At 39.9% G+C, this 24,527-nt stretch overlaps 1 protein-coding gene across 3 annotated transcripts; it reads right to left on the bottom strand.

Annotated features, from left to right (window-relative positions):
• Positions 1–9,632: 9,632 nt before the first annotated feature.
• LOC139444623 (probable imidazolonepropionase) lies at positions 9,633–24,465 on the bottom strand. 3 transcript variants are annotated; one of them, XM_071225536.1, is made up of 9 exons: positions 24,427–24,465; positions 20,244–20,438; positions 17,448–17,554; positions 16,936–17,000; positions 15,205–15,482; positions 14,137–14,362; positions 13,111–13,329; positions 12,555–12,715; positions 9,633–12,139 (listed from the first exon to the last, which is right to left on the bottom strand). In XM_071225536.1, exons 2-9 carry the CDS (start codon positions 20,387–20,389, stop codon positions 12,037–12,039), a joined length of 1,305 nt encoding a protein of 434 aa, XP_071081637.1. In that variant the 5' UTR covers positions 20,390–20,438; positions 24,427–24,465; the 3' UTR covers positions 9,633–12,036. The 3 variants fall into 3 exon arrangements, with proteins under 3 accessions (XP_071081637.1, XP_071081638.1, XP_071081636.1); XM_071225537.1 differs by lacking the exon at positions 24,427–24,465 and adding an exon at positions 24,274–24,348; XM_071225535.1 differs by lacking the exon at positions 24,427–24,465 and adding an exon at positions 20,588–20,645.
• Positions 24,466–24,527: the final 62 nt, after the last annotated feature.

Below are 24,527 nucleotides of genomic sequence, written 5' to 3'. Positions count from 1 at the left end.
GATGTAGTACCCGTAGTGGTAGATGTAGTGTCCGTGGTGGTAGATGTAGTATCCGTGGTGGTAGATGTAGTACCCGTGGTGGTAGATGTTTTACCCGTGGTGGTAGATGTAGTACCCGTGGTGGTAGATGTAGTACCCATGGTGGTAGATGCTGTATATGGGGTGGTAGATGTAGTACCCGTGGTGGTAGATGAAGTATCCGTGGTGGTAGATGCAGTTTATGGGGTGGTAGATGTAGTATCCGTGGTGGTAGATGTAGTACCCGTGGTGGTAGATGTAGTACCCGTGGTGGTAGATGTAGTACCCGTGGTGGTAGATGCAGTATCCGTGGTGGTAGATGTAGTATCCGTGGTGGTAGATGCAGTATATGGGGTGGTAGATGTAGTACCCCTTGTTGTCGGCGTGGTGTGGTTGGCCTAATACTCGATGTGGCAGATGTAGTACACTAGGTGGGAGACGTAGCTCTTGTGAAAGTTGTAGTGGCAGTGAGAAAATCGGTTTAGAGAAATGACTGGGCGAGTGAGTTACACCATGATCATCAGATCCGGGCAAAATTAAGGGACGTAACTCTTTATAACAAATAGTGACGATTTTGACGACCCGACTAGCTCATGATCTGAATTCAAGCAAAGATCTCTCCTTTATATAAGTAATGAAATTGTATGTTTTTTTACAGTGGAACTCCCCTCTCTGTATCCAGAAACACTGGTATCTGATACATAGGGTATACGATTTCATTATGTTAACCACATCACCTATTTCCTGTGGTTTCAATGGTAGGCATTTTAAAAAAATATAATTTTCAACCTACCAGTTATCAGTTTAACAGATTACCTCTCGCCATTCAGTCTGATTGTCATATGATATCATTAATACCAGCATAATTAACTACTTAAACTGCAATCATTTATTTATAATGTTTCGGTTTATAAAATCACAACATATGTCCGTCGCGCCTGTAATAGATCTTCTCCCGTTACCTAAACGATAACATGAGCATCAATTCCTCTGCCATATTGTACAACAGCTCCTTGACCACGGTGGTGGAATGAACACACACCACGTGCCCTTTCCACTTGGCCACGGCAGGGTTGTGCCTTTAGACCCTATTTGTTTCTACAAGCTGCGCAAATATGTTAATATCAGCGAGGCTTTTTGTACAATGCAATGTTCAATGACGCATATCAGTGCTGCTATAATTACTTTTACAGTGCCCGATTATTAGGTGCATTTTAACATATGTTGTGATCAAAACTGATATTAAAAGGGTTTAGTTTAATTATTACAATACCGAGTGAAGTTAATTCGCCATTATCTTACCACAATTTCTCAAACGCCGGCCAGGCTTCCCTAAAAGCCTGTCATTATTAAATGTTAAGCATTCAAACGTATTCTCATGGGAGAGCTAAAGTCACCAGAGGTCACGTCCATCAAATCAAAAACAATCATAATAGTTTGAAAAAGAAGACCTTTCATTAGATCTTAAGTAGCGGTCATGAGGTAAATATGTGACTGGTTAAGTGTCCAAATGTTCTACGGTTTATGCCGTATGTTTTTTTGAATAGTATACGATTTGGTTTAGTCGATTTAGAAAGTAATAAACTAATTTTTTATTCATTCAGATGTTAAGTTTGATTACTGTTTCCAAGCATTTTTGCGATTTTACGAATATGCATTTTTAATGTAATCTATTGTGGTCGCTGGTAATTTTAAGAAACATTAAGCTTTGTAGAATATGTAATTCAAAGCATTTGATTATAAGCTTCTTTTTAAGAAACTTTAATATTTATAGATATTATTTTCAACAGTACTCTCTAAATATGCTTACAACACCGGTGCTGTGTCACAAATTGTGAACTTTTAGAAAAAAAGCTTATAATAACCATGAAGTTCTGAATGTTTGAATGATATAAAAATCTAAACTCGCTTATAAATGCGCTTGCTCGTATCGAAGTATGTAAATAAAACCGCCCTTCTGAATCGGATTTGTGATTTACAGCTTGTAATAAATATTCACGAATAACCATGACGTTAAAACTGTTTGAAGTATTTTTTTGTATTCCATGTTAATAATGTCAAAACATTTGAATATTTAAACATTTAAAATCAAATCGAAATATATAAAAATATACGGCAGCGATGCGTCACCTCTTTGTTGTTGTTTTTTGCCTCACTCCCACGCCCTTGATTGAAGGAGAGTCAAAAGAGCATCCGCTTCCTTGGCTGCATCATGTACGAGACTTTACGGAATGTGTATCCACAGACTTTTACAACTTATTCTCATGACAACTTATCATTATACGACTATTAGCCAAATAAGTACTCAGTTGCTTTTTCAGTTTATTTTTTGTGTTTATATTATGTGTTTCCTTATCTGGTAGTCGGCCAGGACCGGAATTCCAGCTGTACTAAACTGCCGGACAAAAGAAAGTATACACCCATATTTGATGGTGGTTAAAAATTAAACAAAGAAGAATGGTTACTAGTATTCGATAGTTGTGTATTTGATACGGATACCATAGTTGTGGTTTGGACCTAAAGTTTGCAGTGTTTCTGCAACTGTTTTCCGCCTAGTAACGTTCAGATAACGTTTGTTATTTTCAGAGGAAGGTGATAAGGTACCCCTGGTTATGTTACTTGACATCTTCGCCCGTAGTAGTGTTTCACACAATACAGGATATATGTGAACCCGTGACACGATATATGATATTCCTATAACAAAACGTTCACGTCCATCATTCAACAACACAGGCAGCCCCAGAGTTGAAAAATAAGTGGCAGTAATTTTAACGAAAATTAAACATTTCCAATGGTGAGAAACTTTAATGTTTAGGAAATATCCCCTATGGGGGCTCGGCGAGCTGAATAAGGTCAGTGGACTATAAGTGCTTGGGCTAAGCCCGGTAAAAGAGATTTTAATCCAGGTAAAATTTAATACTGGTTACTTTTGAAAGCTTGTATCACGGTTATTTAAACATTACCCTTAAGAGGTTGGGCATTTGAAAATCCTTGTTGAAGCAATTACGTATGGCACTATTTTTCTCATATAATTGCACATCTTGTCATATTATTTCTAGCTGGGTAAACGGAACCGTTCTTGTCAGTGTGAAACTCTATGCTTGTGGGGGACGGGTCGGGGGTAAAAGTGTTGTTTTTGATAAAAACGTCTTCCCCAGTAAAGAATACGCTGTGATCCTGAAAACGAAATAAATTTAGGTGACATCAAATATTGGAAATTGGAAGAGGGTTATGTTTTTGTGTGAGTTGAGTTATTTTACATTTTCTTAAATTGATTTTAGTTAATTAAATTAGAGAAAAGAACATTCATGTTTGGAGGACAAAAGAGGACATATATGCAAAGGCTGTGTCGAACTAACTTATCTATTTTTCTCCTCATTTGATACTGTGAGATAGTGGGGGTAAAGATCGGTTGAGAAAGGGAGAGAGAAAGTGAGAGAGAAAGTGGATTAAGTAAGCGAGGGAGAGAGGGGTGGGTGTGGGAGTGTGTGTGTGTGTGTGTGGGGGGGGGGGGGGGGGGGGGAGGGGTGATGGGATGGTTTAGGGGAGAGGTGTGGAGATTCGCAAGATACAAAAGTGTATGGTAGATATGTGAAATGCATACTTAAAAACAATGAAGTTCATGTCGTGTAAATCTGTAAACATCAGGTCCTGTAAACACTTCGACACTCAAGTCCTGACTTGCCCCTCAGTGTGAAAGTGACCAGTCAGTTGTGTATACGATCATGGTTATACGTCCATGGATGGCCAGTAATAACATTCAGCCCCACCCTTGGCGTTTCCGTGTCAATGATAAGTACAATCTACCCACGGCGCTTCGGGACAAACCCTCGCGTATATATGTCGCTTTTATTAAGGGTGTTATTTTTCCCACGGTTCCGGAATAAAACTCACAATTGGAAAATATTGCTGTTACAAATCATTCTTCTCGCTCACCCTACTCCCCGGGGTTTTATTCTAGTTCTGGTAATTCCAGCACTCGGTGTCGCGACGCGGCATTTCCCCCGCACGGATGCGTCCAAGTCGTCCCGTCAGCCTTGCCCCTGTGAGCGAGTTGGCTAGTTCCCTTTTGTTTGATTGGACATTAAGTATTAAGAGATACCCCCGAGAGCCACAAGCTGTGTTGAGTCAGTTGCAGTTGTCAGATGAACGACGTTCAGGGGTGAACGGAGCTTCTGTCGTCATTGTCACGGCTTCTAGTCTTGCGTTTCTGATCAGAGTCACGTTCTAATTTCCGTTTCGCGAACTTCTTGGATGATGTAGCAGTCGTTGTACTGCTGCCAATGTCGCCGATGTTGCCATTAAACAAACAGATTGGGTTGGAATGAAAGTGAGTGAATGAATGTTGTTTAAGTACAGTTGGGAGTATTCCAGCTGTATAACGTTTGGCTGCAAATTAACAAGCATGGGTGAGGGAAACCGATGATTGATATCATGAGCAGCGTCCAACGCAGTCGTGGTATGATGATAAGCAATCAAGAATGTCCCTGGGCCTCTCCGCCCGGTCTGTGCATATGTCACACACGACAAGCAGGATCCGGTGCCCTATTTACGGGCACTGTTATTTATGGTCCTAAACTACGTTTATTTCCTCTGTAACAAATAAATGCCACCTATACCACTATTGGGAAACTTACTTGAACATGTTACCCGTAACACGAATGTAACATGTAAATGTACCCCGTGACACGAATGTAACATGTAAATGTACCACATGACACGACTTTAACATTAACATGTTACCCGTGATACGACTGTAACACGTAAATGTACCACATGACACGACTGTAACATGTAAATGTACCCCATGACACGAATGTAACACGTAAATGTACCCCATGACACGACTGTAACATGAACATGTTACCCGTGACACGAATGTAACATGTAAATGTACCACATGACACGAATGTAACACGTAAATGTACCCAATGACACGACTGTAACATGTAAATGTACCCCATGACACGACTGTAACATGTAAATGTACCCCATGACACGAATGTAACACGTAAATGTACCCCATGACACGAATGTAACACGTAAATGTACCCCATGACACGACTGTAACATGAACATGTTACCCGTGACACGAATGTAACACTTTAATGTACCCAATGACACGACTGTAACATGTAAATGTACCCCATGACACGACTGTAACATGTAAATGTACCCCCTGACACGACTGTAACATGAACATGTTACCCGTGACACGAATGTAACATGTAAATGTACCACATGACACGAATGTAACACGTAAATGTACCCAATGACACGACTGTAACATGTAAATGTACCCCCTGACACGACTGTAACATGTAAATGTATCCCATAACACGAATGTAACATGTAAATGTATCCCATGACACGAATGTAACACGTAAATGTACCCCATGACACGACTGTAACATGTAAATGTATCCCATGACACGAATGTAACATGTAAATGTACCCCGTGACACGACTGTAACAAGTAAATGTACCCAATGACAAAACTGTAACATGTAAATGTATCCCATAACACGAATGTAACATGTAAATGTATCCCCTGACACGACTGTCACATGTAAATGTATCCCATGACACGAATGTAACATGTAAATGTATCCCATGACACGAATGTAACATGTAAATGTATCCCATGACACGAATGTCACATGTAAATGTACCCCCTGACACGACTGTAACATGAACATGTTACCCGTGACACGAATGTAACATGTAAATGTATCCCATGACACGACTGTAACATGTAAATGTACCCAATGACACGACTGTAACATGTAAATGTACCCCCTGACACGACTGTAACATGTAAATGTACCCCATGACACGACTGTAACATGTAAATGTACCCCATGACACGACTGTCACATGTAAATGTACCCCATGACACGACTGTCACATGTAAATGTACCCCATGACACGACTGTAACACGTAAATGTACCCCATGACACGACTGTCACATGTAAATGTACCCCATGACACGACTGTCACATGTAAATGTACCCAATGACACGACTGTAACATGTAAATGTAACCAAATCATGTCTGTGGAATGTCAATGGATAAAACTGACCCGTTCTTTAAACATTTGCCTTTTGCCTTTGATGTTTTATTGCAATGGTGATGTGTCGAATCTATATGATATGTATATACCTATGCTCTCTATGGCACAAAATTACAAAACAAATCTCCACACTCAATATCCTCCCTCTGAAAAATCTCCCTCCTTTTTCATTGTGTCACAGACCACCCGAGCTGAGCTTAGTTAATAAAACCAGATACCTAGAAATAGAGGTCCTTGCTTCACGAAAAACGTATGTCAAGGACTGGATAGTTCAAAGGGAAACTTCACCATAAAACTCGCTGCACAAAAGGATGTATCTTTGTAAGCCGGACGTCAAAGCCAGGCTGTATATCGCTTGTCTGAGGTTGTTTGTGGAGCATGTTCTGCATTGTTCATCACTATAAAACACCATTAGTTATAAAACGATGCTGGTTGGAGCACAATGTTAATCAAATATGTCTTCTAAACACGCCAATGGGTTGGATCAAGATCAGTGAACCGTAATATTGACTTGTAACATAAACTAAGTACATGGCCAACGAACTGTAATGATTCTGATGAAATTTCAAACATGAAGCGAAAATTCAAATTCATGGTTAAGTGCAATAAATCAGTTTGGACACAGAAAGCGCAAACTTAATGCAATAAAATTGCGAGTGTTTATGTCGGTGTGATGTTTAAGGGTTTATGGGGCTACACAAATTATTGTGTTATTTATTGGAGAAAATTGAAGATTATACAATGGTTTTTGGTTATGAAGGTGAAAGATCACGTTTGTCTTTTCATGTTCAACGTATTACTTAACAAAGTAAAATGTAAAATGTTTAGGGGGAGGTGGGAATGGTTGTCAGGGTCGATGTGTGTGGCGGGAGAAGGAATGTTCACGCATGCTCACCCTGTTCCCTGGTTTGTTTTTGTCTTTACATGTTAAGCTGGCATTGAAGTGATAGAACTGACATACCTAGTGTCCAAAACTGCGTAAAACCCAACTCACTCCCTCTCTTTTCCATCTTTCTCACCCTTCTTTCTCTCTTCCTCCTTCCCTTTCTCCCTCTGCTTCTCTCTCTCCCTTTCTTTTCCCTCTTTCTCACCCTTCTTTCTCTCTTCCCTTTCTCCCTCTGCTTCTCTCTCTCTCTCTCTCTCTGAGCAATATTCAACCCCTTATAACTGCGTCAACCTCGATTATGCCAGTTTTATTAGCAGAATTGTGTCCCATTCGCGCGACAGAAACCTATGATCGTGGGTTCGAATCCCGGTTCTAGGTTTGTCAGTACCATACACGTGCTCGTAGGTTTCACCAAAGTGGTAACGCCTAGGACCTGCATCACTTCGGGATTTCCATCATACAACTGGAATACTGTTAAAAGCGTTACAACTTGTGAGAAGAAAGTCCAAGATGACGTAGGCAGTAGAGTGTCGCCTCAACTTTGAGAAATCCAACGAATCCTGACACATCTAAGGGACGTAACTCTGCACAGAGATTTGCGTCGTCATGGGCCACTGGGACATCTGTTCCTGACACATCGTATACAGACACGGTAAAGGCACACAACAGGCTGGCGACTGTACACGACGGTGAGAGGGACAATGGAAAATTATCAATGACATTTACGTCACAAATTGAATAATTTTTTAGAGACATGTGTGAAGTGAGTGAGTGAATATGGCACGACACCGCTTTCAGGAATATTATGACAACATTAAAGCGGACACGCCAGGGAAGGGTTTCACAACACCAAAGTTGAGAATCAAACCTGGGCTTTTGGCGCGATGACTGAACACTTTAATCACACACCTACTCCACCTACTTTCACAAGGTACTGATGACCTATTCTGCTTCGGATTAACCATATTCTGTTGCAAATAAATGTACCCCATGTATATATTACATTCAAAGCTAAGTATCCATTTAAGATGCCGTGGCATCCCTTTTACAATACAAAAACCTATCCCCGACACATGGGGCCAGAAAACGTGACTATCGTGATCATTATTAGGCCGTAATGGTCTTGGAATGAAACGAAAAATGTCTACACCATAAATACAGCATACATAAAGATTAGCCAAACTATTTCTCAACGGTCTCAAACAATATTACAGTCGGAACAAAACCTGTTAAGCCATCAGGATGACTTTCAAGTTGTCTCCAAATCATTTCATTCACTGTTAAACGCTACGCACTCATTTGACATGGACAATACGTATTTCGTTAGACTTTGATATCGTGTTGCGACGTCTACGGTAAGAGCAGCGTTACAATATTACCTTAAGCCCTCACGTCAGTTTGGGCGAGCCTACTAAATTAAGATATCCATTTTGAAAGCTCAAGTATGATTTATGAGGCGTGACGCTCACATAGCCTTTTATTTACAGCCGTTTTATTAAAACCCAAATTGAAAGCGAGGATATAGCTACTTTACAAACGAGGGAACGTCCATCATTGTGGCGTTTTATGGCGGACGGAGGAGGTGTGATATGTTCCAATGATGAAATCTGTGAATAACTTCCACGACCCGGTCTTTCAGCCAGGTCAGAGTGCACACCTACTTTGGACGAGGGCACGTGCTGCTCCAGTGACCACCGTATAGCTGGACAATTGTCCCCTACCGTAATTGAGCTGTCGCTACGACACTAGGTGTCGCTGTATCTTATCGCCGCCATCTTGTATTGAGAACCAATAGGCGGTCATTAACATCTACTTTACGCTTCACAGTCGCTACATCAAAGGAAAATGAAATTGAAGGGAGAGCGAGGACGAATAAAGAAATTAGTGGCAGTTAGTGGAAAGTGTTTAATGGCACTTACAGCCCAAAATACTCATAAACGCCACCACGCCGCCATTTCATTTCATTCCAGGCCGAAAATATTGACCAAGGTTTGATACATAGCAGACGGCGGCATACACCGCTACAGCTCATGCGCAATGACCTTCACCGCGGGACTAAGCCATGATCGGCAGTCCTGCTGGGGTGACGGCGTGCATATGGCGGACTGTGACACTGCAACCTAGTCACCAGTCTGTGTGAAAACCATGTGAAGACCATGGATCATTTGATTTGCTTTACATAAACTGCTACATGTGACAGAACTTCCTCTAAAGGCGAATAAGTCAAATACCATGGCAAAACTGGATTAGTAGAAGATTGAGTTCTCATCCATTTTGGATGCTGTGGCTGATTTGAACTAACACATGTTATACGTGCGTGTTGAACGACGTGAAGACGAATTCAGTGTACTGTAAGGAATCTTTAAAAGGGTTAATCGTCTGGAAACCATTCCTGTTTTTTTTGGGAATGGAGAAAACTAATCATGGTCATAGGTCGTGTCTACAACGAGCCATATATCAGAAAAAATGTCCATTGTGAAAATGACATACTGATCGGGAACAGATTTTGATGGGGTTTCGACTGTACTTTAAGCACATTTTAGCATGTGCTTTCATTGAAATATATAAAGGGGTCTGACATTAACATGGCGGTCATAGACACATACGGGCGGGTAGGCGTTGATGTTAATTAATATATACTGAAACACAAAGAAAACGCACAATCAACTTTAATTCAAAATACAAAAATATGTGTTATTGTGCTCCATTCCTTCTCCAAACACATCAAATGAGAACCCGTACAACGGTATTGTTGTGTTTGATTAAAATCATGCCTAAATACCCAGGAAAACTTATTTTGATTTTTGTGGCCATTTTGCCAAATGTTACAAAAAGATCGAACATACGTTTTCAAAGTGTGGCAATATAGAATTTTTCCTCTACAAACTACACCCAGGAGAACCTCTGAGCAAGAACAATCAAAATTTCGAGATTTAATACCCATAATACCACAAACAAAGGATACAACCCATTGCAAGTGGAATTGTTTCCATACATGTTGCAGCATAGGATATGCAGCTGCTCACGATATGCAATGTGCTCAGACCAGAAAGGCGATATGCTACTCAAAACATGTTAAGGACCACCGATTCCTTAATGTTACTACAGTTAATCTGCTCTTAACTTCTTTTGAGTGGTATATGTAAGAAATACTGAACATAATCCTTACCGTATAACAACAATTAAACATCATCGTTTTACGTTAGGTGTAACGTTACAAATATTCTGTGCGTAAGAAAGCTTCCTGTTTTTGAGTTGGGATTGCAATCCTCGAAGCTGCCCTTGTCGAATCCGTAAGTTACGCTTTGTTGTTCAAAGTGGGAATATATTTTCATTCCATGATCCATAATTCTGTTAGTTAATGGTGACATTTTTAGTGGTAAATGGTGTACGTAACAAGATTTCAATGTGCTTCAACAAGATCTGCTTGTAAGATCTTAGTACGAAGATCGCTTTGTGGATCAGTGTACTCGTCTTTAAATAGAAGGGTCTAGGCCCTGTTCCACAGATCTTAGCGCTACGACGGTAGTAAGCCCATGTTAAAGTATGGTTGTTACGATGATCGTAGCGCTACAGTCGCTCTGTGCAACGGGCCCAGATCAGAACTAGTATTACACCGAGTTATATAAGGACTTATAAAGGCGTAGATCTGATTGGCCTGGTAAGGTATTTAAGCGTCCTGCAACACGACTGAACCTAGGTTGTCAATGCAAAGCGAAATTTCGACGTCAACAAATAAAATACATATGACACAACAATAAAAAATATTACGACTGAAAACGAAAGGATAACTCACACATAATCATCTGACATAGGTTAATCTGGTTAATCTAATCTAGGTTAGATCGAAAGGCACAAGCGAGTGTAAATATTTTATAGATAAAGGTACACTTGGCTTGGGGAACGAAACGGACCTCAGAACATAGACGCATAGCATCGACGAAGAAACGTTGCATAACAAAAATAGTGCTGACATAGATTGAAGTTTAATGACCTCGTGGAATTTAAATGACATGCTGTCTTCATTCCAGAGTCTTAAGGAGAAGAGTGAGAACAAGATAGAGCCTGATTTATTGTCAGAACTGATACACATCATTAGGTCTAATTTGCCCACATCGCCTCAGCCTTGAGTGGAAGTGAGGGGACAAATGAGAGCGCGATCCTTCATTCTGTGTGTCGAACATATCCGCCGACAGGTAGTTTATGATCGACAGTGATAACGGTGATGGATGGCGCGCGATCAGGGCGACTACGGACGCCCGTGGCACGTGCTCCCTTCACGGAGTCTCAACACCGATGCTAGGGACGATACCCGTGATTTATACTGCCCGCCGTGGACATCAGTGGTCATCACTGGACATCGAGCGGCCATAAAATGATTCAAATTGTCTGGGTTGCTTTTTTGATGTTTCAGATTTCAAAAGAAGTTGACAAATGAGTGAGTTCCCCGCCAATGATTACAAATAACTGATGTGTCTAAATTATCTGATGGGTGCTGGGGGTCCTATTAAAACTATTAAACGCATACAATGAGTTGGACCTGAACAGGATGCACAAAAGACATGGTTACCAGTATTTTGTAGTTTTCAGCAAAAAACACAAAAGAATAAGCATTGTTCAGAAAGCTTACAGGAACAACGGATAAACTGACATAAACCCACTCATCAGGGTAATGTGAGAGAGTGAGTTTGGTTTAACACCGCTTTGATCAGTATTCCAGTTATATCAGGTAAGTAGGCTTGATGTTGGAGGAAAGCCCGAAATGATGCAGGTCTCAGGCGTTTTCTACTTTGGTGAAACACACGAGAGCGGGTATGGTGCTGTCGAACCTAGAAACATAATTGCGGCGAACCTTGATTCGAACCCACGATCATAGGTTCCTGGCGTGCCCAAGGGACTCAACTCTGCACAGCGAATGATCGAGGTGAAGTATATATGTGACGTAAAATTGACATGCAAAAATCAGTTCGTTAAAAGCGCTCGTTATATATCAAACGCCAGCAAGCCAATCTGTAGCAAACAGTACATCGAACAAACATGACTTCGCGGAGTTGAGGATTATGACGTTGAAGGCTTTGACTTGCTGTGGACAACGTCTCCGTGCCAGATGACGTGTTCGATGACGTCACTACAACCAAACTGGTAGATCAAATGTTCCCACCTGAAAAAATATAAAAAAAACATCGGAATCACATATTTAATTATTTTTAAACCATGACGTCACAATGATATGACATTACTAATCTCTCTGACACTTTTCAAAGCTGGTTAACAGAACTTCTAACGTTAAATATTCAAGCGAAAAAAAATCTTTCAGCTACAAGTTATTGTTATATAAGACATTCATGTCAATTTGGTTTTTTGGAAAAATTCAAAAACTTCCCGGCCCCTCCATTGTTGCTCCCCAAAGAGTAGAGCTGAAATAAGAATGTCAGCGTATCCCGTCCGTGTGGCTCTTGCTCGTGCTATCAACCACTGTATTGCCTTAACAAGACTCGAGGTTTTCAAGTCGCTGTGATATCTCTGGACTATTGCTGACTGCTATGGTAAGCACCATTAATCACATCACACTGTACCTGTGTGCATCCAGGACAAGGAGATTGGCGACTTTCCCCACTTCTATAGAACCGTGGCTGGACGACTTGCCCAGAGCAGCTGCCGCGTTGATAGTACCAGCACATAGCACTTCCGGCATGGACATGCGCAGATTGACACAGGCAAGATGCATCACCATCGGCTGCAAGAAACGACCGAGAAGACCTGCAATCACGACTGCAACAACGACGTAGGTTATATTCACATTAAAATCCAATCCAGCGGTTGGTAGCTCAGTCGTTACTACGTCGCTCATCGCGTTCGATCCCTCTATAGCTACCACATCTGTTTGAGACGACCTGAGAGAAAAAATGAAACTTCGATCTGGTCATTTTTTGAACGAAGAATTTAAAACACATTAATGGTAGACGACAATAAAATGAGCTCTCTAGATCGACAAAATATAAAATGTTACAGCAAAATGAGGACATTGATTGTATGCTATTCTTCAAACCTATCATCGATTAAGTGTAGTTTCTCTAAATACAGTCAAAGTGGCTCACATAGCGAGTGTATGCTCAGCACTTATATCCCTACCATTGATAAGCAATATGCATTCGGGTTGAAATCCGACCCTAGGGCAACGGCCACGCCTTCTGTGATCATCTGACGGACGGGAGGGGGGGATAACCGAAGTATATAGGCCGTCGTAGGCAGAATAACTGCTACAGTGCCGCTCGTTGCCATGGCGCCGATACCGTCACGTGATACCTCTTCAAGATGGCTGATGGCAAGAGCGCCGATATCAGCGCCCATCTGCAATGTAGGTCTTCAACATGATAGGTTTACATTACAAGTTTGGAATCAGATGATATTTAATCCCCACGACCGACAGATATAATGTTTTTTCTCACATCATAGTGGTGGAATTGAGGTAAAGGGAGAGAATGTTTTAACCTGTTTTCCGTGTAGGTGCAGGTAAAGACAGTGGCAAATTTTGATGACTTGCAGATTCAGGTTGGTTGGTTTGTTGTTTAACGCCGCACTCAGCAATATTCCAGCTATATGACGGCGGTTGCACATTCAGGATTTTTTCAGGCGTGCACACTACATACATCTTCCCGGAGCAAGGGAATTAACTGACTATTAAAGTCAAGTTTCGACCCATGCCAAACAAGGTTGGAATTATGGAGTCTATGCAGATCGACATCCGGCACTTCGGGCGAGGATTTGCAAAGCATATGTACCGACAACTTAATGTCAACATACATTTTCCAAATCTTATCATGTTTTTGTAATCAAACTGCTCATATGATTGTTTTATTACAATATAGATCTTGATTATCGATCATATCATCTTCACTGACACATTGTTTGAAGTAAATACAAGTGATATGAGAGAAGGAATCTGATTGGTCAGTAGAGGGGACATAACTCGTAATAGCTAGTGGTGTTCCTTCGATCAAGCCCAGAAATTCCAGCCTGGTTCGGCAAGGGTGGAAACTGGACTTTTTACAGTCAGTTAACTCCCTTGCTTCGGGAAGACGACTACGTAAGACAAACGTGACACGCTGATGACCTAGTGGTCAATGTAAAGAGTCCAAAACGCGACAGTAACTGTACCTCGGCAGAGTTCAAGCAGTGCAACTCATCACCATGAAAGTTGACCTGTAACCCCGCAGCCTTCCCAGCCAAGAGGATGTCACGTGACTGTGTGACGTCAAACACTCCCTTCTCACAGAACACGTCGATGTTGTCCACGTGGAGCTCGCCTGATGTGATCAGTTTCTGTATAGCAGGGAGCTGCCTCTTAATGACGTCATCTGTCGCCTCTGCCGCCGTTCGACCTCTGTATATACAAATTAAGTTGATGAACATAGATATAAAAAAAACGAATTTTAAGTTGATAAAAACAATACAATGGTACGTGGTCTAAAACATGAGAGTATTTCTCTTGGTTTTGTGTGTTTGTTTGTTGTTTAACGCCACACTCAGCAATAATCCAGTCTGTAAATAATATAGTCTGGACCAGACAATCTAGTGATTGACATCAAAAGCATGATCAATCCACGCAATTGGGATACGATGACATGCTGGAACTAAGTCAGCGAGTCTGATCCCCCGATCCCGCTAGTCGCCTCTTACGACAAGCATAGTTGCCTTTTACGGCAAGCATGGGTTGCTGAAGACCTATTCTACCCCGGAATCTTCACGGGTCGAGGATGACGCAGTGAAATATTTCAGAGATCAATCTTGGTTTGGGAGGGACTATATATACATGTTAGCAAATGACACATGGCGAGACGATTGACCAATAAAGGCGAACAACCAATGCACCAGTGCCTGATTACACAATAATTCTATAATTCAGACACTAGTAAACCAAGGAGTTGTTGAATTATTACAACTCGTTCCTTTACTTTAGAACATCGTCTGCTTTTATTTTAGTTCGTCAAATTTTACTTAAGTATATCATCTGCCTTTACTTTAGAACATCGACTGCTTAAATATTCGAATATCGTCTGCTTATATTTTAGAACATGGTCTGCTTTTATTTTAGAACATCGGCTTCTTTTATTTTAGTTTTGTCTGCTTTTACTTCAGAATATCATCTGCCTCCACTTTGGAATATCGTCTGTTCTTTCTTTGATACATCACGTCCTTTTACAATGGAACTATGCATAGTCTTACTTCGGGACAGCATGAGCGCCACAGTATGTGCTGGAAACGTCAATACTGACGCTCTGTCTTCCCTTGTCTATCACTCTCAGCATCTTCAGTTCGCTGTCCGTGTCTAAACCATATCCACTTTTACATTCAACCAGCGTGGTACCAAACCGGACCATTGCCCGGAGCCGACCGCAGAATGATTGCAGCAGCTCCTCCTCCGTCGCCCGCCTCGTGTGGTCGACGGTAAAGTGTATGCCCCCGCCGGCGTTGTGCACCTCCATGTACGATGCCCCGGCCAACTGTACACACACAAAATGTAGTACAAGTATGACATGTATTTGAAAAGGGTTTTTTTCAGGCAGGGTAACAACAAGTACCATCTTTTAACGTCTTTTGGTGTGACGCAGACGGGGATCGAACCCCGGACCGAACCCCGGATCGAACCCCGGACGCACGCTCTACCACTAGACCACGGAGGCGGTCCAGACACTTTAAGAGATGTGCTTGCAAATTAAGTATGTATTCTATATACGACACCAAAGGCTATTTAAAACATATTAAATCTGATCTTCATCTCTTCGTTTTAAAAAAGAGGCGACTTGTTGGATCCGGTGGTGAGCCTCCAAGACTCGACTGATTGCGTAGCATCGTACCCCGACGGCGTGGGTCGTTGCTGGCCCAGACTCCATTATTTACAGGCATCCTTCATACAGTTGCAACACTACAGGGTGGGCGTTAGAAAACATACGAAGTTCAAAAAGCAAATGACCTGTAGCACACAGTGACGGATTTGCCCACGCCGGGGTACGATTACACACTATATCAGCCAGACCAAGTGCGGTGTGGAGTCGGACGCAGCATTTTACAGTATCTCAGTCTGTCGTTATTGTGGGAGGAATATTAGGACATATTTTTGATAATCAGATTTTCCTGGCCGCCTTACCAACAAGCACCACGTGGGTTTATTTTCATGAAGTATCTAAAGAAGAAGGAAATTGCTCTTTTGTAAACGTGATGCAAATATGAAAAACACACAGGCGTGGCAACAAACAACCATCTGGTGGCTATAACGAAATCAGGTGACAGGTGAAATTGACACGTTATCGATCAGCGACTGACATCGAAATACGTGACGAGAATAGGCCTGTGAATCACACCAGTCGACAGTTCCGAAACACATGAACAATTGGTTTACAAAATGGTATAAATATATCTCCCTCCTCACATATTTTCATAAAAAATAGACGAAAATCTAAAAAACACATTTATCGTGCCCTAACCAACAATCACGCAATCACGTTTTTACAAGTATTAGAGTCGGTTTAAATCATTGGTTCGAAACACAGAGGGAGATTTTGCTTCTAAATCCACAAGGTACCGGTAAAAAATACAACTATATTTGTGCTTTTCATCCTCCGACAGAAGTTGATGGGACCAACAGACTTTTAACTATTTGGAATAAAAAAAGGAGTTCAATAAAATTCTAGATTTGGGGTAACAATTGTTATGCTTTTAATTACTTAGCTGAGTATATCTTTCTTCAGTAAAACTTCGTTAATGCGGACTGTAGCGTTGCCATGAAATCGTCCGGATTAGCGAGTCATGGGTACGGAGTATAGACGCTGTCAACTGAATACGACCTGTCTCATTGGGTCGGGATTAACGGGGTTTCGGTGTAAACGAGACGTGTGCATGAACTATGAATTGCACTCCTCGCAGTCTCACCCATCACGCAGACATATGTAGTGATACCTTCATAGCAAACTCGTGCACCCGATCCCCTGCCCACACCGGGTGGGTGTGTGCATCCACTAACCCTGGAACAAAGGGGAGATGGACATTAAATACAACAAAGCCGTAGTAAAACGAAGTAAGCTGAGATAGTACCTCGCTTAAACGAGATAATATTTCGGAATTCAATCTTGTTTAAACAACAAAGTAATACTTTTTGTTTTCTAAATTGGGTATGCGTAAGCATTAAATACGTGTTTTCAGTTTTTGTAAAAATTATCATAAATAGTTATGATCGCAGCTTAATTAAATACATTTTGTTCTACACTGTTGAAAGAAATAGATGTGTGTTCCTTGTCACAGGCTCCTTGTCCCCTAAACTATACCTCACTCACTCACCTGTGGAAAACGTCTACGATCAACATCACTTCAGACTTTTCACGTTTTATATAACTGGAATATTGTTCAAGGCAGGTGAGTCACTCACTCACTCACACTAACCAATACACAACGCATTGTATGTGACGTGTCACCTGGCATCACGCATCTCCCGCTTGCGTTGATGACGGTGGTGAAATCAGCGTCCCTGTACTTGTCTAATATCTCGCTGTCCGGACCAATGTCGCTGATTTTACCATCACTGAAAACAGTACGAGATGATGGGGGATACTCTGCAAGTCTTAGGTGTAAAGTTATTGTGGCGATAGCATCAACAATAATTGTGACAACGTTGATCATGTCAAATAATAATAATTATCATAATCATCATCATCATCATCATCATCATCGTCTGACCATCCGATCCCGTTAGTCGCCTCCTACGACAAGCATAGTCGCCTTTTACAACAAGCATGGGTTGCCGAAGACCTATTCTACCCCGGATCTTCAGGGGTCATAACTTATAAATACATAATATTATATCTAAGATATAGCCTCGTCAGATATGAGGTACAAATGGTGGACATGGGTTAGCCAGGTGTGTGTAAGTTTGGACATTTGAAAATATAGTGACAGCCGTGTCCACCATCACACACGTTACAGATTCGCCCATGGATTGGGGTGTTCCCTCTTCCTGTTTCACAGACCGCCTCTGTGGTCTAATGGTAGAGCGTCCGCCTGGAGAGCGGAAGGTCCGGGGTTCGATCCCCGACCGCGTCATACCAAAAGACATTAAAAGATGGTACTTGTTGTTACCCTGTCTGGCGCTCGGCATTAAGGGGCTAAAACAAGGACTGGTCGGCTCGGAGTCAGTATACTGTGTCTGAGTGGGGTATTCATGTTAAACTGTGGCATGGTATCTCAGTGAGCTAGCACTATAAATCGGCATCAGTCCGGACTAGTACAAGCAGCCACACACACACACACACACACGTGCATGCACGTCGCTATATAAGTGCAATAATCTTGGACGCGACGTTAAACCCCATTTCACCTCACCTCACCTTCCTGTTTCACACGGTAGGCGGTGACATGATGTTAACCAAAACACAGGTGGGATTACAAGCCCTGAGGGAAACACAATAGATACTACCCTTGTTTTACATCCGATTTCAATTGACGATAAGTAATGCTTTTGCAAGAAATTCAAATTTCCGTATAATTATCCAGAAGTGTACTTAAAACAGTTTATTTTAACCAGAGAGGTGATGCAAAGTTCTGTGAAACCAAACATAGAGTTGAATCCAGTATAATCTAGTATGTTACGTACAAACGAAAACCTTCTGCCATGATCTGACAGAGCTACAGACAAGCAGCGTATTTGCGTAAAATACCCCACAAAAATCTTCAAAACCCAATTATTTTCAATTAACTTGCGTACAGAATCCCATGCAAAAACTCAAATGTATAATAACGGCTCGCGTAAATACCCACACGAAGCTGTTTCAAAAGAGCTAATTTCCTAAACACAATTACGAGCTAATTTACTTTCTGAGTCAAGCCTATATATATAGAGCAGTTGTATACATCTAAAACATTATTTCATTATTTTCAAATCTTAAAACGTTCACTAACTCTGGAAAAAGACTACAAGAGCGTGAGGAATAGATGAGTGCAAAGATTTTGGTTACCTAATGAAAAATGCAATAATCCAATTAAAATAGGAACCCTAGAGTAAAAACGAAATTGCTCAAAAAGTTATCTGGACCTCTGTCATGATCGATTTCATCTTTAAACACCATGGATCACACAATATATGACATTAACGTTATACATTTGTCAGAAACAAATTGGCCAAAAAACAACTACCGTATTCGACGTAAAAAGCGCCTAGGGCGCTCTCTAAATTAGAAATAGGGTGTTCTTATTAGAATATTATTTTGGTGAAAAAAAACAGAGTTGAAACAGAAATTTCGTGGTTTATGCTGTCAGCCTGAAATGTTTAAGTACGACAGATATATTTTTCCAAAATTTGATTGCCCATAACTAAGGGTGCATATAACACACGAGTGGGTATTATTCGCGAAAAAATAAGCCTTGTGTACATTGATCAATCGGAAGGGGTGCTAATTTGGATTGTTAAGTTGCCATATATTATCAAATATCGCTGTGAGCGCTTATTACGTCGAATACGGTATGCATGTTTTAATATCCATTTCAAATCTGCTGCTGCCAAGATCCTCTGATAACATATAAAATAGAGTTCTCTCCGAACGTTTAGAATTGTCTAAGGAACTGTAACAGAATTTGTTTTAACTGTTTTATTTTGTCACCCTCAGATTTCACATCCAATAAATACCAACTGGTCAAACTGAACCATCAGATACAAGTTACATTTAATACATACATTATATAGATGTACGTTATGTAGTACATAGCTTTGATTCGAGATTACAAAACATTCTTTGATGGGTATCGAAAAGGAGTTACATTCATCGAAAGTAAATTCCATGGTATTTATATTCCATTCTTTACAATATGCTGCAATTCCATTGAGGGAGTTTGGAGCGACTGAAGATGTATCGTGAAATGTCAAATGTATCGTCTGTATGCAAAAATACATAAATAGTAATGGACACATCGATCACAATGCCCACTGACTCCGACACCCAGTGTCGAGTTTATACCGACGGTACTGATAACGGCCAACCAAGTATAAGGGAGGTAACTGTAAGTTACTACCTCGACGTTAATCGGATATTTTATGACCGTTTCACTATGCACACTGTGCAGCATTACGTGTAGTAAATTACCGACCCTTTCCCGGAAGCATGATATCCGAAATACCGTAATTATTGGTTCTTCCTCAAATTCACAAGGCGAGCTGGTGATGGTATAGCATACTTTGCAATAAGGCTAAACCGTGAAGAGTGGACAATAGGACAACTTACAGCCCCACCACAACGCTGTGACCCTCAACATCGGATTCCAACACCGCCACGAGCTGCATGTCCGCGCCATAGAGTGCGCGTGCTCCTGTGTTTGTGACCTGCACGACCTGACGAGCTGATCTGATCAGGAGTTTGTACTTCGCCATTTCTCACGCTGAACTCAACCTCGGCTATAAGATACACTGTATGTCCAAACTGAAACAGAAAACACATTGATATCACCGCACATTAAACGCAGGTCCATGGTGAAACATGACAGCGATTTATCACAACAGATCATGAACCTCGGCCATATGCCACCGTGAACACAACTATAAGTATTTCAATGTCGACTGTATAATTACGTGGATGTTTCAAATCCTATTAAGCCTATTCAGTGAGATATATTTCATTATGGAAATCATTTGACCTACAGCATTCCTAATGCACGAGACGCGAGTATGCATACTGACTTACCGTATATCCTCGAATAAATGCCTGTATTGAATACACGACAGGTTTGACCGCGTCGCGAAAGAAAACACTTTGAATAGGCGTTGGTAAAAATCAGTAACGTTTATCGTTAAACTTAGATATTCCTTTAGGCAATCAGTAAAGTGATATTGAAACGAAATATGTTATACAAACTGCAGACCACACACGTATTAATCAAATTACACGTCCCATCTTAATGGAAATTAATGTGATTATCGTAATTAAAAAACAGGCGCTTACCTTGAATAGGCGCCGGATGTGAGACGTGTTTGAAATATATGCCCTAGCGTCCATTCAAGGATTTACGGTAACCTATCTGAAGTGGGCGACGGTCATCTGTGACAGTCCCAGGCGAGGAAACGGGGCAAACCACAGCAACACAGATTACAGCTCGCCAGAGATTATCTGCTGTTTGGCCGACTCTACTGCGACTGTTAGCACATGTTTACATACAGTTTGATATAAAACTCCCTAAAACTGAAGTGTCGGTGGCCGAAGTAATAATATAAATGCCAATTTATATATAAAAAAAACCAGGTTTATAAAATGAATTCTGAAAAAAAAAATCATAATGAAAGTATTATATTATTTGTTTTTAAACCACATGTTTATTAAATGAATTATGAAATGAATAGTCGGTCGAGGGACCTGCCCAAGATCCTCCTTATTTACTCGATATTTAATTTCGATGTGAGCATACTTCTTGTGTGTGCGCTGTATATGGCAGTCACAGATTTTGTGTGACTGTCAACTAAACACTAGTAAACCATATAGTGTAATTAGTATCAGTATTGATATAAGCATTAGTTGTCAGTATTAGTACTAATATTAACATTTAGTTTTAGTATATAGTATAATTAGTGTTGCTGGTATCAGTATTAATATTAGCATTAGTTGTCAGTATTAGTACTAATAATAACAAGAGTCATTTAGTTTTAGTATATAGTATAAATAGTGTTGCTGGTATCAGTATTAATATTAGCATTAGTTGTCAGTATTAGTACTAATATTAACATTTAGTTTTAGTATATAGTATAAATAGTGTTGCTGGTATCAGTATTAATATTAGCATTAGTTGTCAGTATTAGTACTAATATTAACATTTAGTTTTAGTTTATAGTATAGTGTTGCTGGTATCAGTATTTATATTTACATATGTTGTCAGTATTAGTACTAATATTAGTATTTAGTTTTAGTATATAGTATAAATAGTGTTGCTGGTATCAGTATTAATATTAGCATTAGTTGTCAGTATTACTACTAATATTAACATTTAGTTTTAGTATATAGTATAAATAGTGTTGCTGGTATCAGTATTAATATTAGCATTAGGTGTCAGTATTAGTACTAATATCAACATTTAGTTTTAGTATATAGTACAAATAGTGTTGCTGGTATCTGCATTAATATTAGCATTTGTTGTCAGTATTAGTACTAATATTAACATTTAGTTTTAGTATATAGTATAAAAAGTGTTGCTGGTATCAGTATTAATATTAGCATTAGTTGTCAGTATTAGTACTAATATTAACATTTAGTTTTAATATATAGTATAAATAGAGTTGCTGGTATCAGTATTAATATTAGCATTTGTTGTCAGTATTAGTACTAATATTAACATTTAGTTTTAGTATATAGTATAAATAGTGTTGCTGGTATCAGTATTAATATTAGCATTAGTTGTCAGTATTAGTACTAATATTAACATTTAGTTTTAGTATATAGTATAAATAGTGTTGCTGGTATCAGTATTAATATTAGCATTAGGTGTCAGTATTAGTACTAATATTAACATTTAGTTTTAGTATATAGTATAAATAGTGTTGCTGGTATCAGTATTAATATTAGCATTAGGTGTCAGTATTAGTACTAATATTAACATTTAGTTTTAGTATATAGTATAAATAGTGTTGCTGGTATCAGTATTAATATTAGCATAAGGTGTCAGTATTAGTACTAATATTAACATTTAGTTTTAGTATATAGTATAAATAGAGTTGCTGGTATCAGTATTAATATTAGCATTAGTTGTCAGTATTAGTACTAATATTAACATTTAGTTGTAGTATATAGTATAAATAGTGTTGCTGGTATCAGTATTTATATTTACATATGTTGTCAGTATTAGTACTAATATTAGCATTTAGATTTAGTATATAGTATCAATAGTGTTAGCATTAGTAATTATTATTACATGTGACGTGGTATAAATATTAGCATTTAGTATCAGTTTTGTGTGTGTTTATTTTACAATATATGATGTTACATGGTTTAAGAAAAAGCAACATGACATGCAATATACTTATTAGGTGTAGGTTACATACCTATACAGCAGACAGCAAATTTTATTTGGCTACAGGTGTCCAACAATGTTAAATGGTGAAAGGACATGCTATATTTGCCATGCGTATTGGGGTCATCATTAACTGAGTGTGAAGCTAAATCCTTAAGGCACATTTGTGGAAATTGTTCATGTTCAAAATAGAAACATAATAACTAGAGAATTCCTTTGCCCAATTATTCCATTTTCTTTCAAACTGTCTCATTGTAATGTTTTTTGTGAGCAATTTATTTCTCTCAGAAATATATCGATTAAAATCTTCAGAAAGTTTTCAAGTGACAGTTTGTTTTTCTTAATACTTGATACATGAACATATTTTTTTTTGCATTTAGTATCAGTTTGCAGTATGGGTATTAAGGGACTTTAATGAAGAGGTGATCCTACTTAAAGATGTTAAGGTTATGCTTGGGTCAGACACTACCCCTACCAGCCCTATTGTTTCAGCCAGTGCAAATGTTCCGGTTTGGTGGCTGACCCCTTTGTCCTCCTTATGGTTGCCCCTCAGTCACAACATAGTGGTGAGTGAGTTTGTTGTCGTTGTTTAACGCCGCACTCAGCAATATTCCAGCTATATGACGGCGTTCTGTAAAAACTGGACCCGTGACTGGACCCGTGAAGATCCGGGGTAGAATAGGTCTTCAGCAACCGATGCTTGCCGTAAAAGGGAACTAAGCTTGTCGTAAAAGGCGACTAACGGGTCAGGCTCGCTGACTTGGTTGATGCATGTCATCGATCCGAATGCCTTGGATCGATGCTCATGATGTCAATCACTGGATTGTCTGGTCCAGACCCGATTATTTACAGACCGCCGTCATATAGCTGGGATGTTGCTGAGTGCGGCGTTAAACAACTAACAAACCATCCTCATAACAACGATGACACGCAATCATTGAAGGAACACCCTTTTGACCCGCTCCCCATTACAGCCGGTTCTTACAATCAGAACATACTGAGATATCGTATTCTGACCGGAAACCACGATTATTGATAGTAGTTGAGTGTATTCGGTCTCACGGCGCATGCTCTTGACATCGCACTCTTTGGGGAATGTTTTAATTATTCGTTATGAGTACACGAAAATAAGTCAGATACAATATTAAGAAAGTACCAAGAACCTATGAATGGTGTAAAGCTTCAGGTCTGGATAATATGAACGCCTTTCAAAAGTGTAATCATTTTAAGAATTAGACGTGTAAATGTATTTGAATTACTCACCATATTTATTTGTTTGTGCATTGTCACCAAGTTTGATATAATACAGAGTTGTTGTATGATCATGTTGGCAAAGTCCTTTTGGGTCTTAACTGACGCCAATCCAGCCGTCTACGGAATAACAATGACATTTACGAAAGACTTAAATACACTTACACATACACTGCTCCTTGGTGGGCCTGGTCAAGAAGTCACAGTGTGTCTGACACCGCCGTTATCTGTCCAATGCTGTGACGTAGACATTCTCTATGGGCTTT

The sequence above is a fragment of the Haliotis cracherodii genome, unplaced genomic scaffold (genome assembly GCF_022045235.1).
Source record: "Haliotis cracherodii isolate W230 unplaced genomic scaffold, xgHalCrac1.p SCAF_6, whole genome shotgun sequence".
In the NCBI taxonomy this organism is placed as follows: domain Eukaryota; kingdom Metazoa; phylum Mollusca; class Gastropoda; order Lepetellida; family Haliotidae; genus Haliotis; species Haliotis cracherodii.
This window is presented reverse-complemented; position numbering and strand designations above follow the sequence as displayed.

Excerpts from the sequence above, each read along its gene's own strand:
- LOC139444623 (XM_071225536.1), bottom strand. The coding sequence starts at position 20,389 with ATGGCGAAGTACAAACTCCTGATCAGATCAGCTCGTCAGGTCGTGCAG. Across the intron at positions 12,716-13,110 it reads ATGCATATTGCTTATCAATG|CCGATGGTGATGCATCTTGC; the intron begins GTAGGGATATAA and ends CGTTTCTTGCAG. Across the intron at positions 12,140-12,554 it reads CTTGTCCTGGATGCACACAG|GTGGGAACATTTGATCTACC; the intron begins GTACAGTGTGAT and ends ATATTTTTTCAG.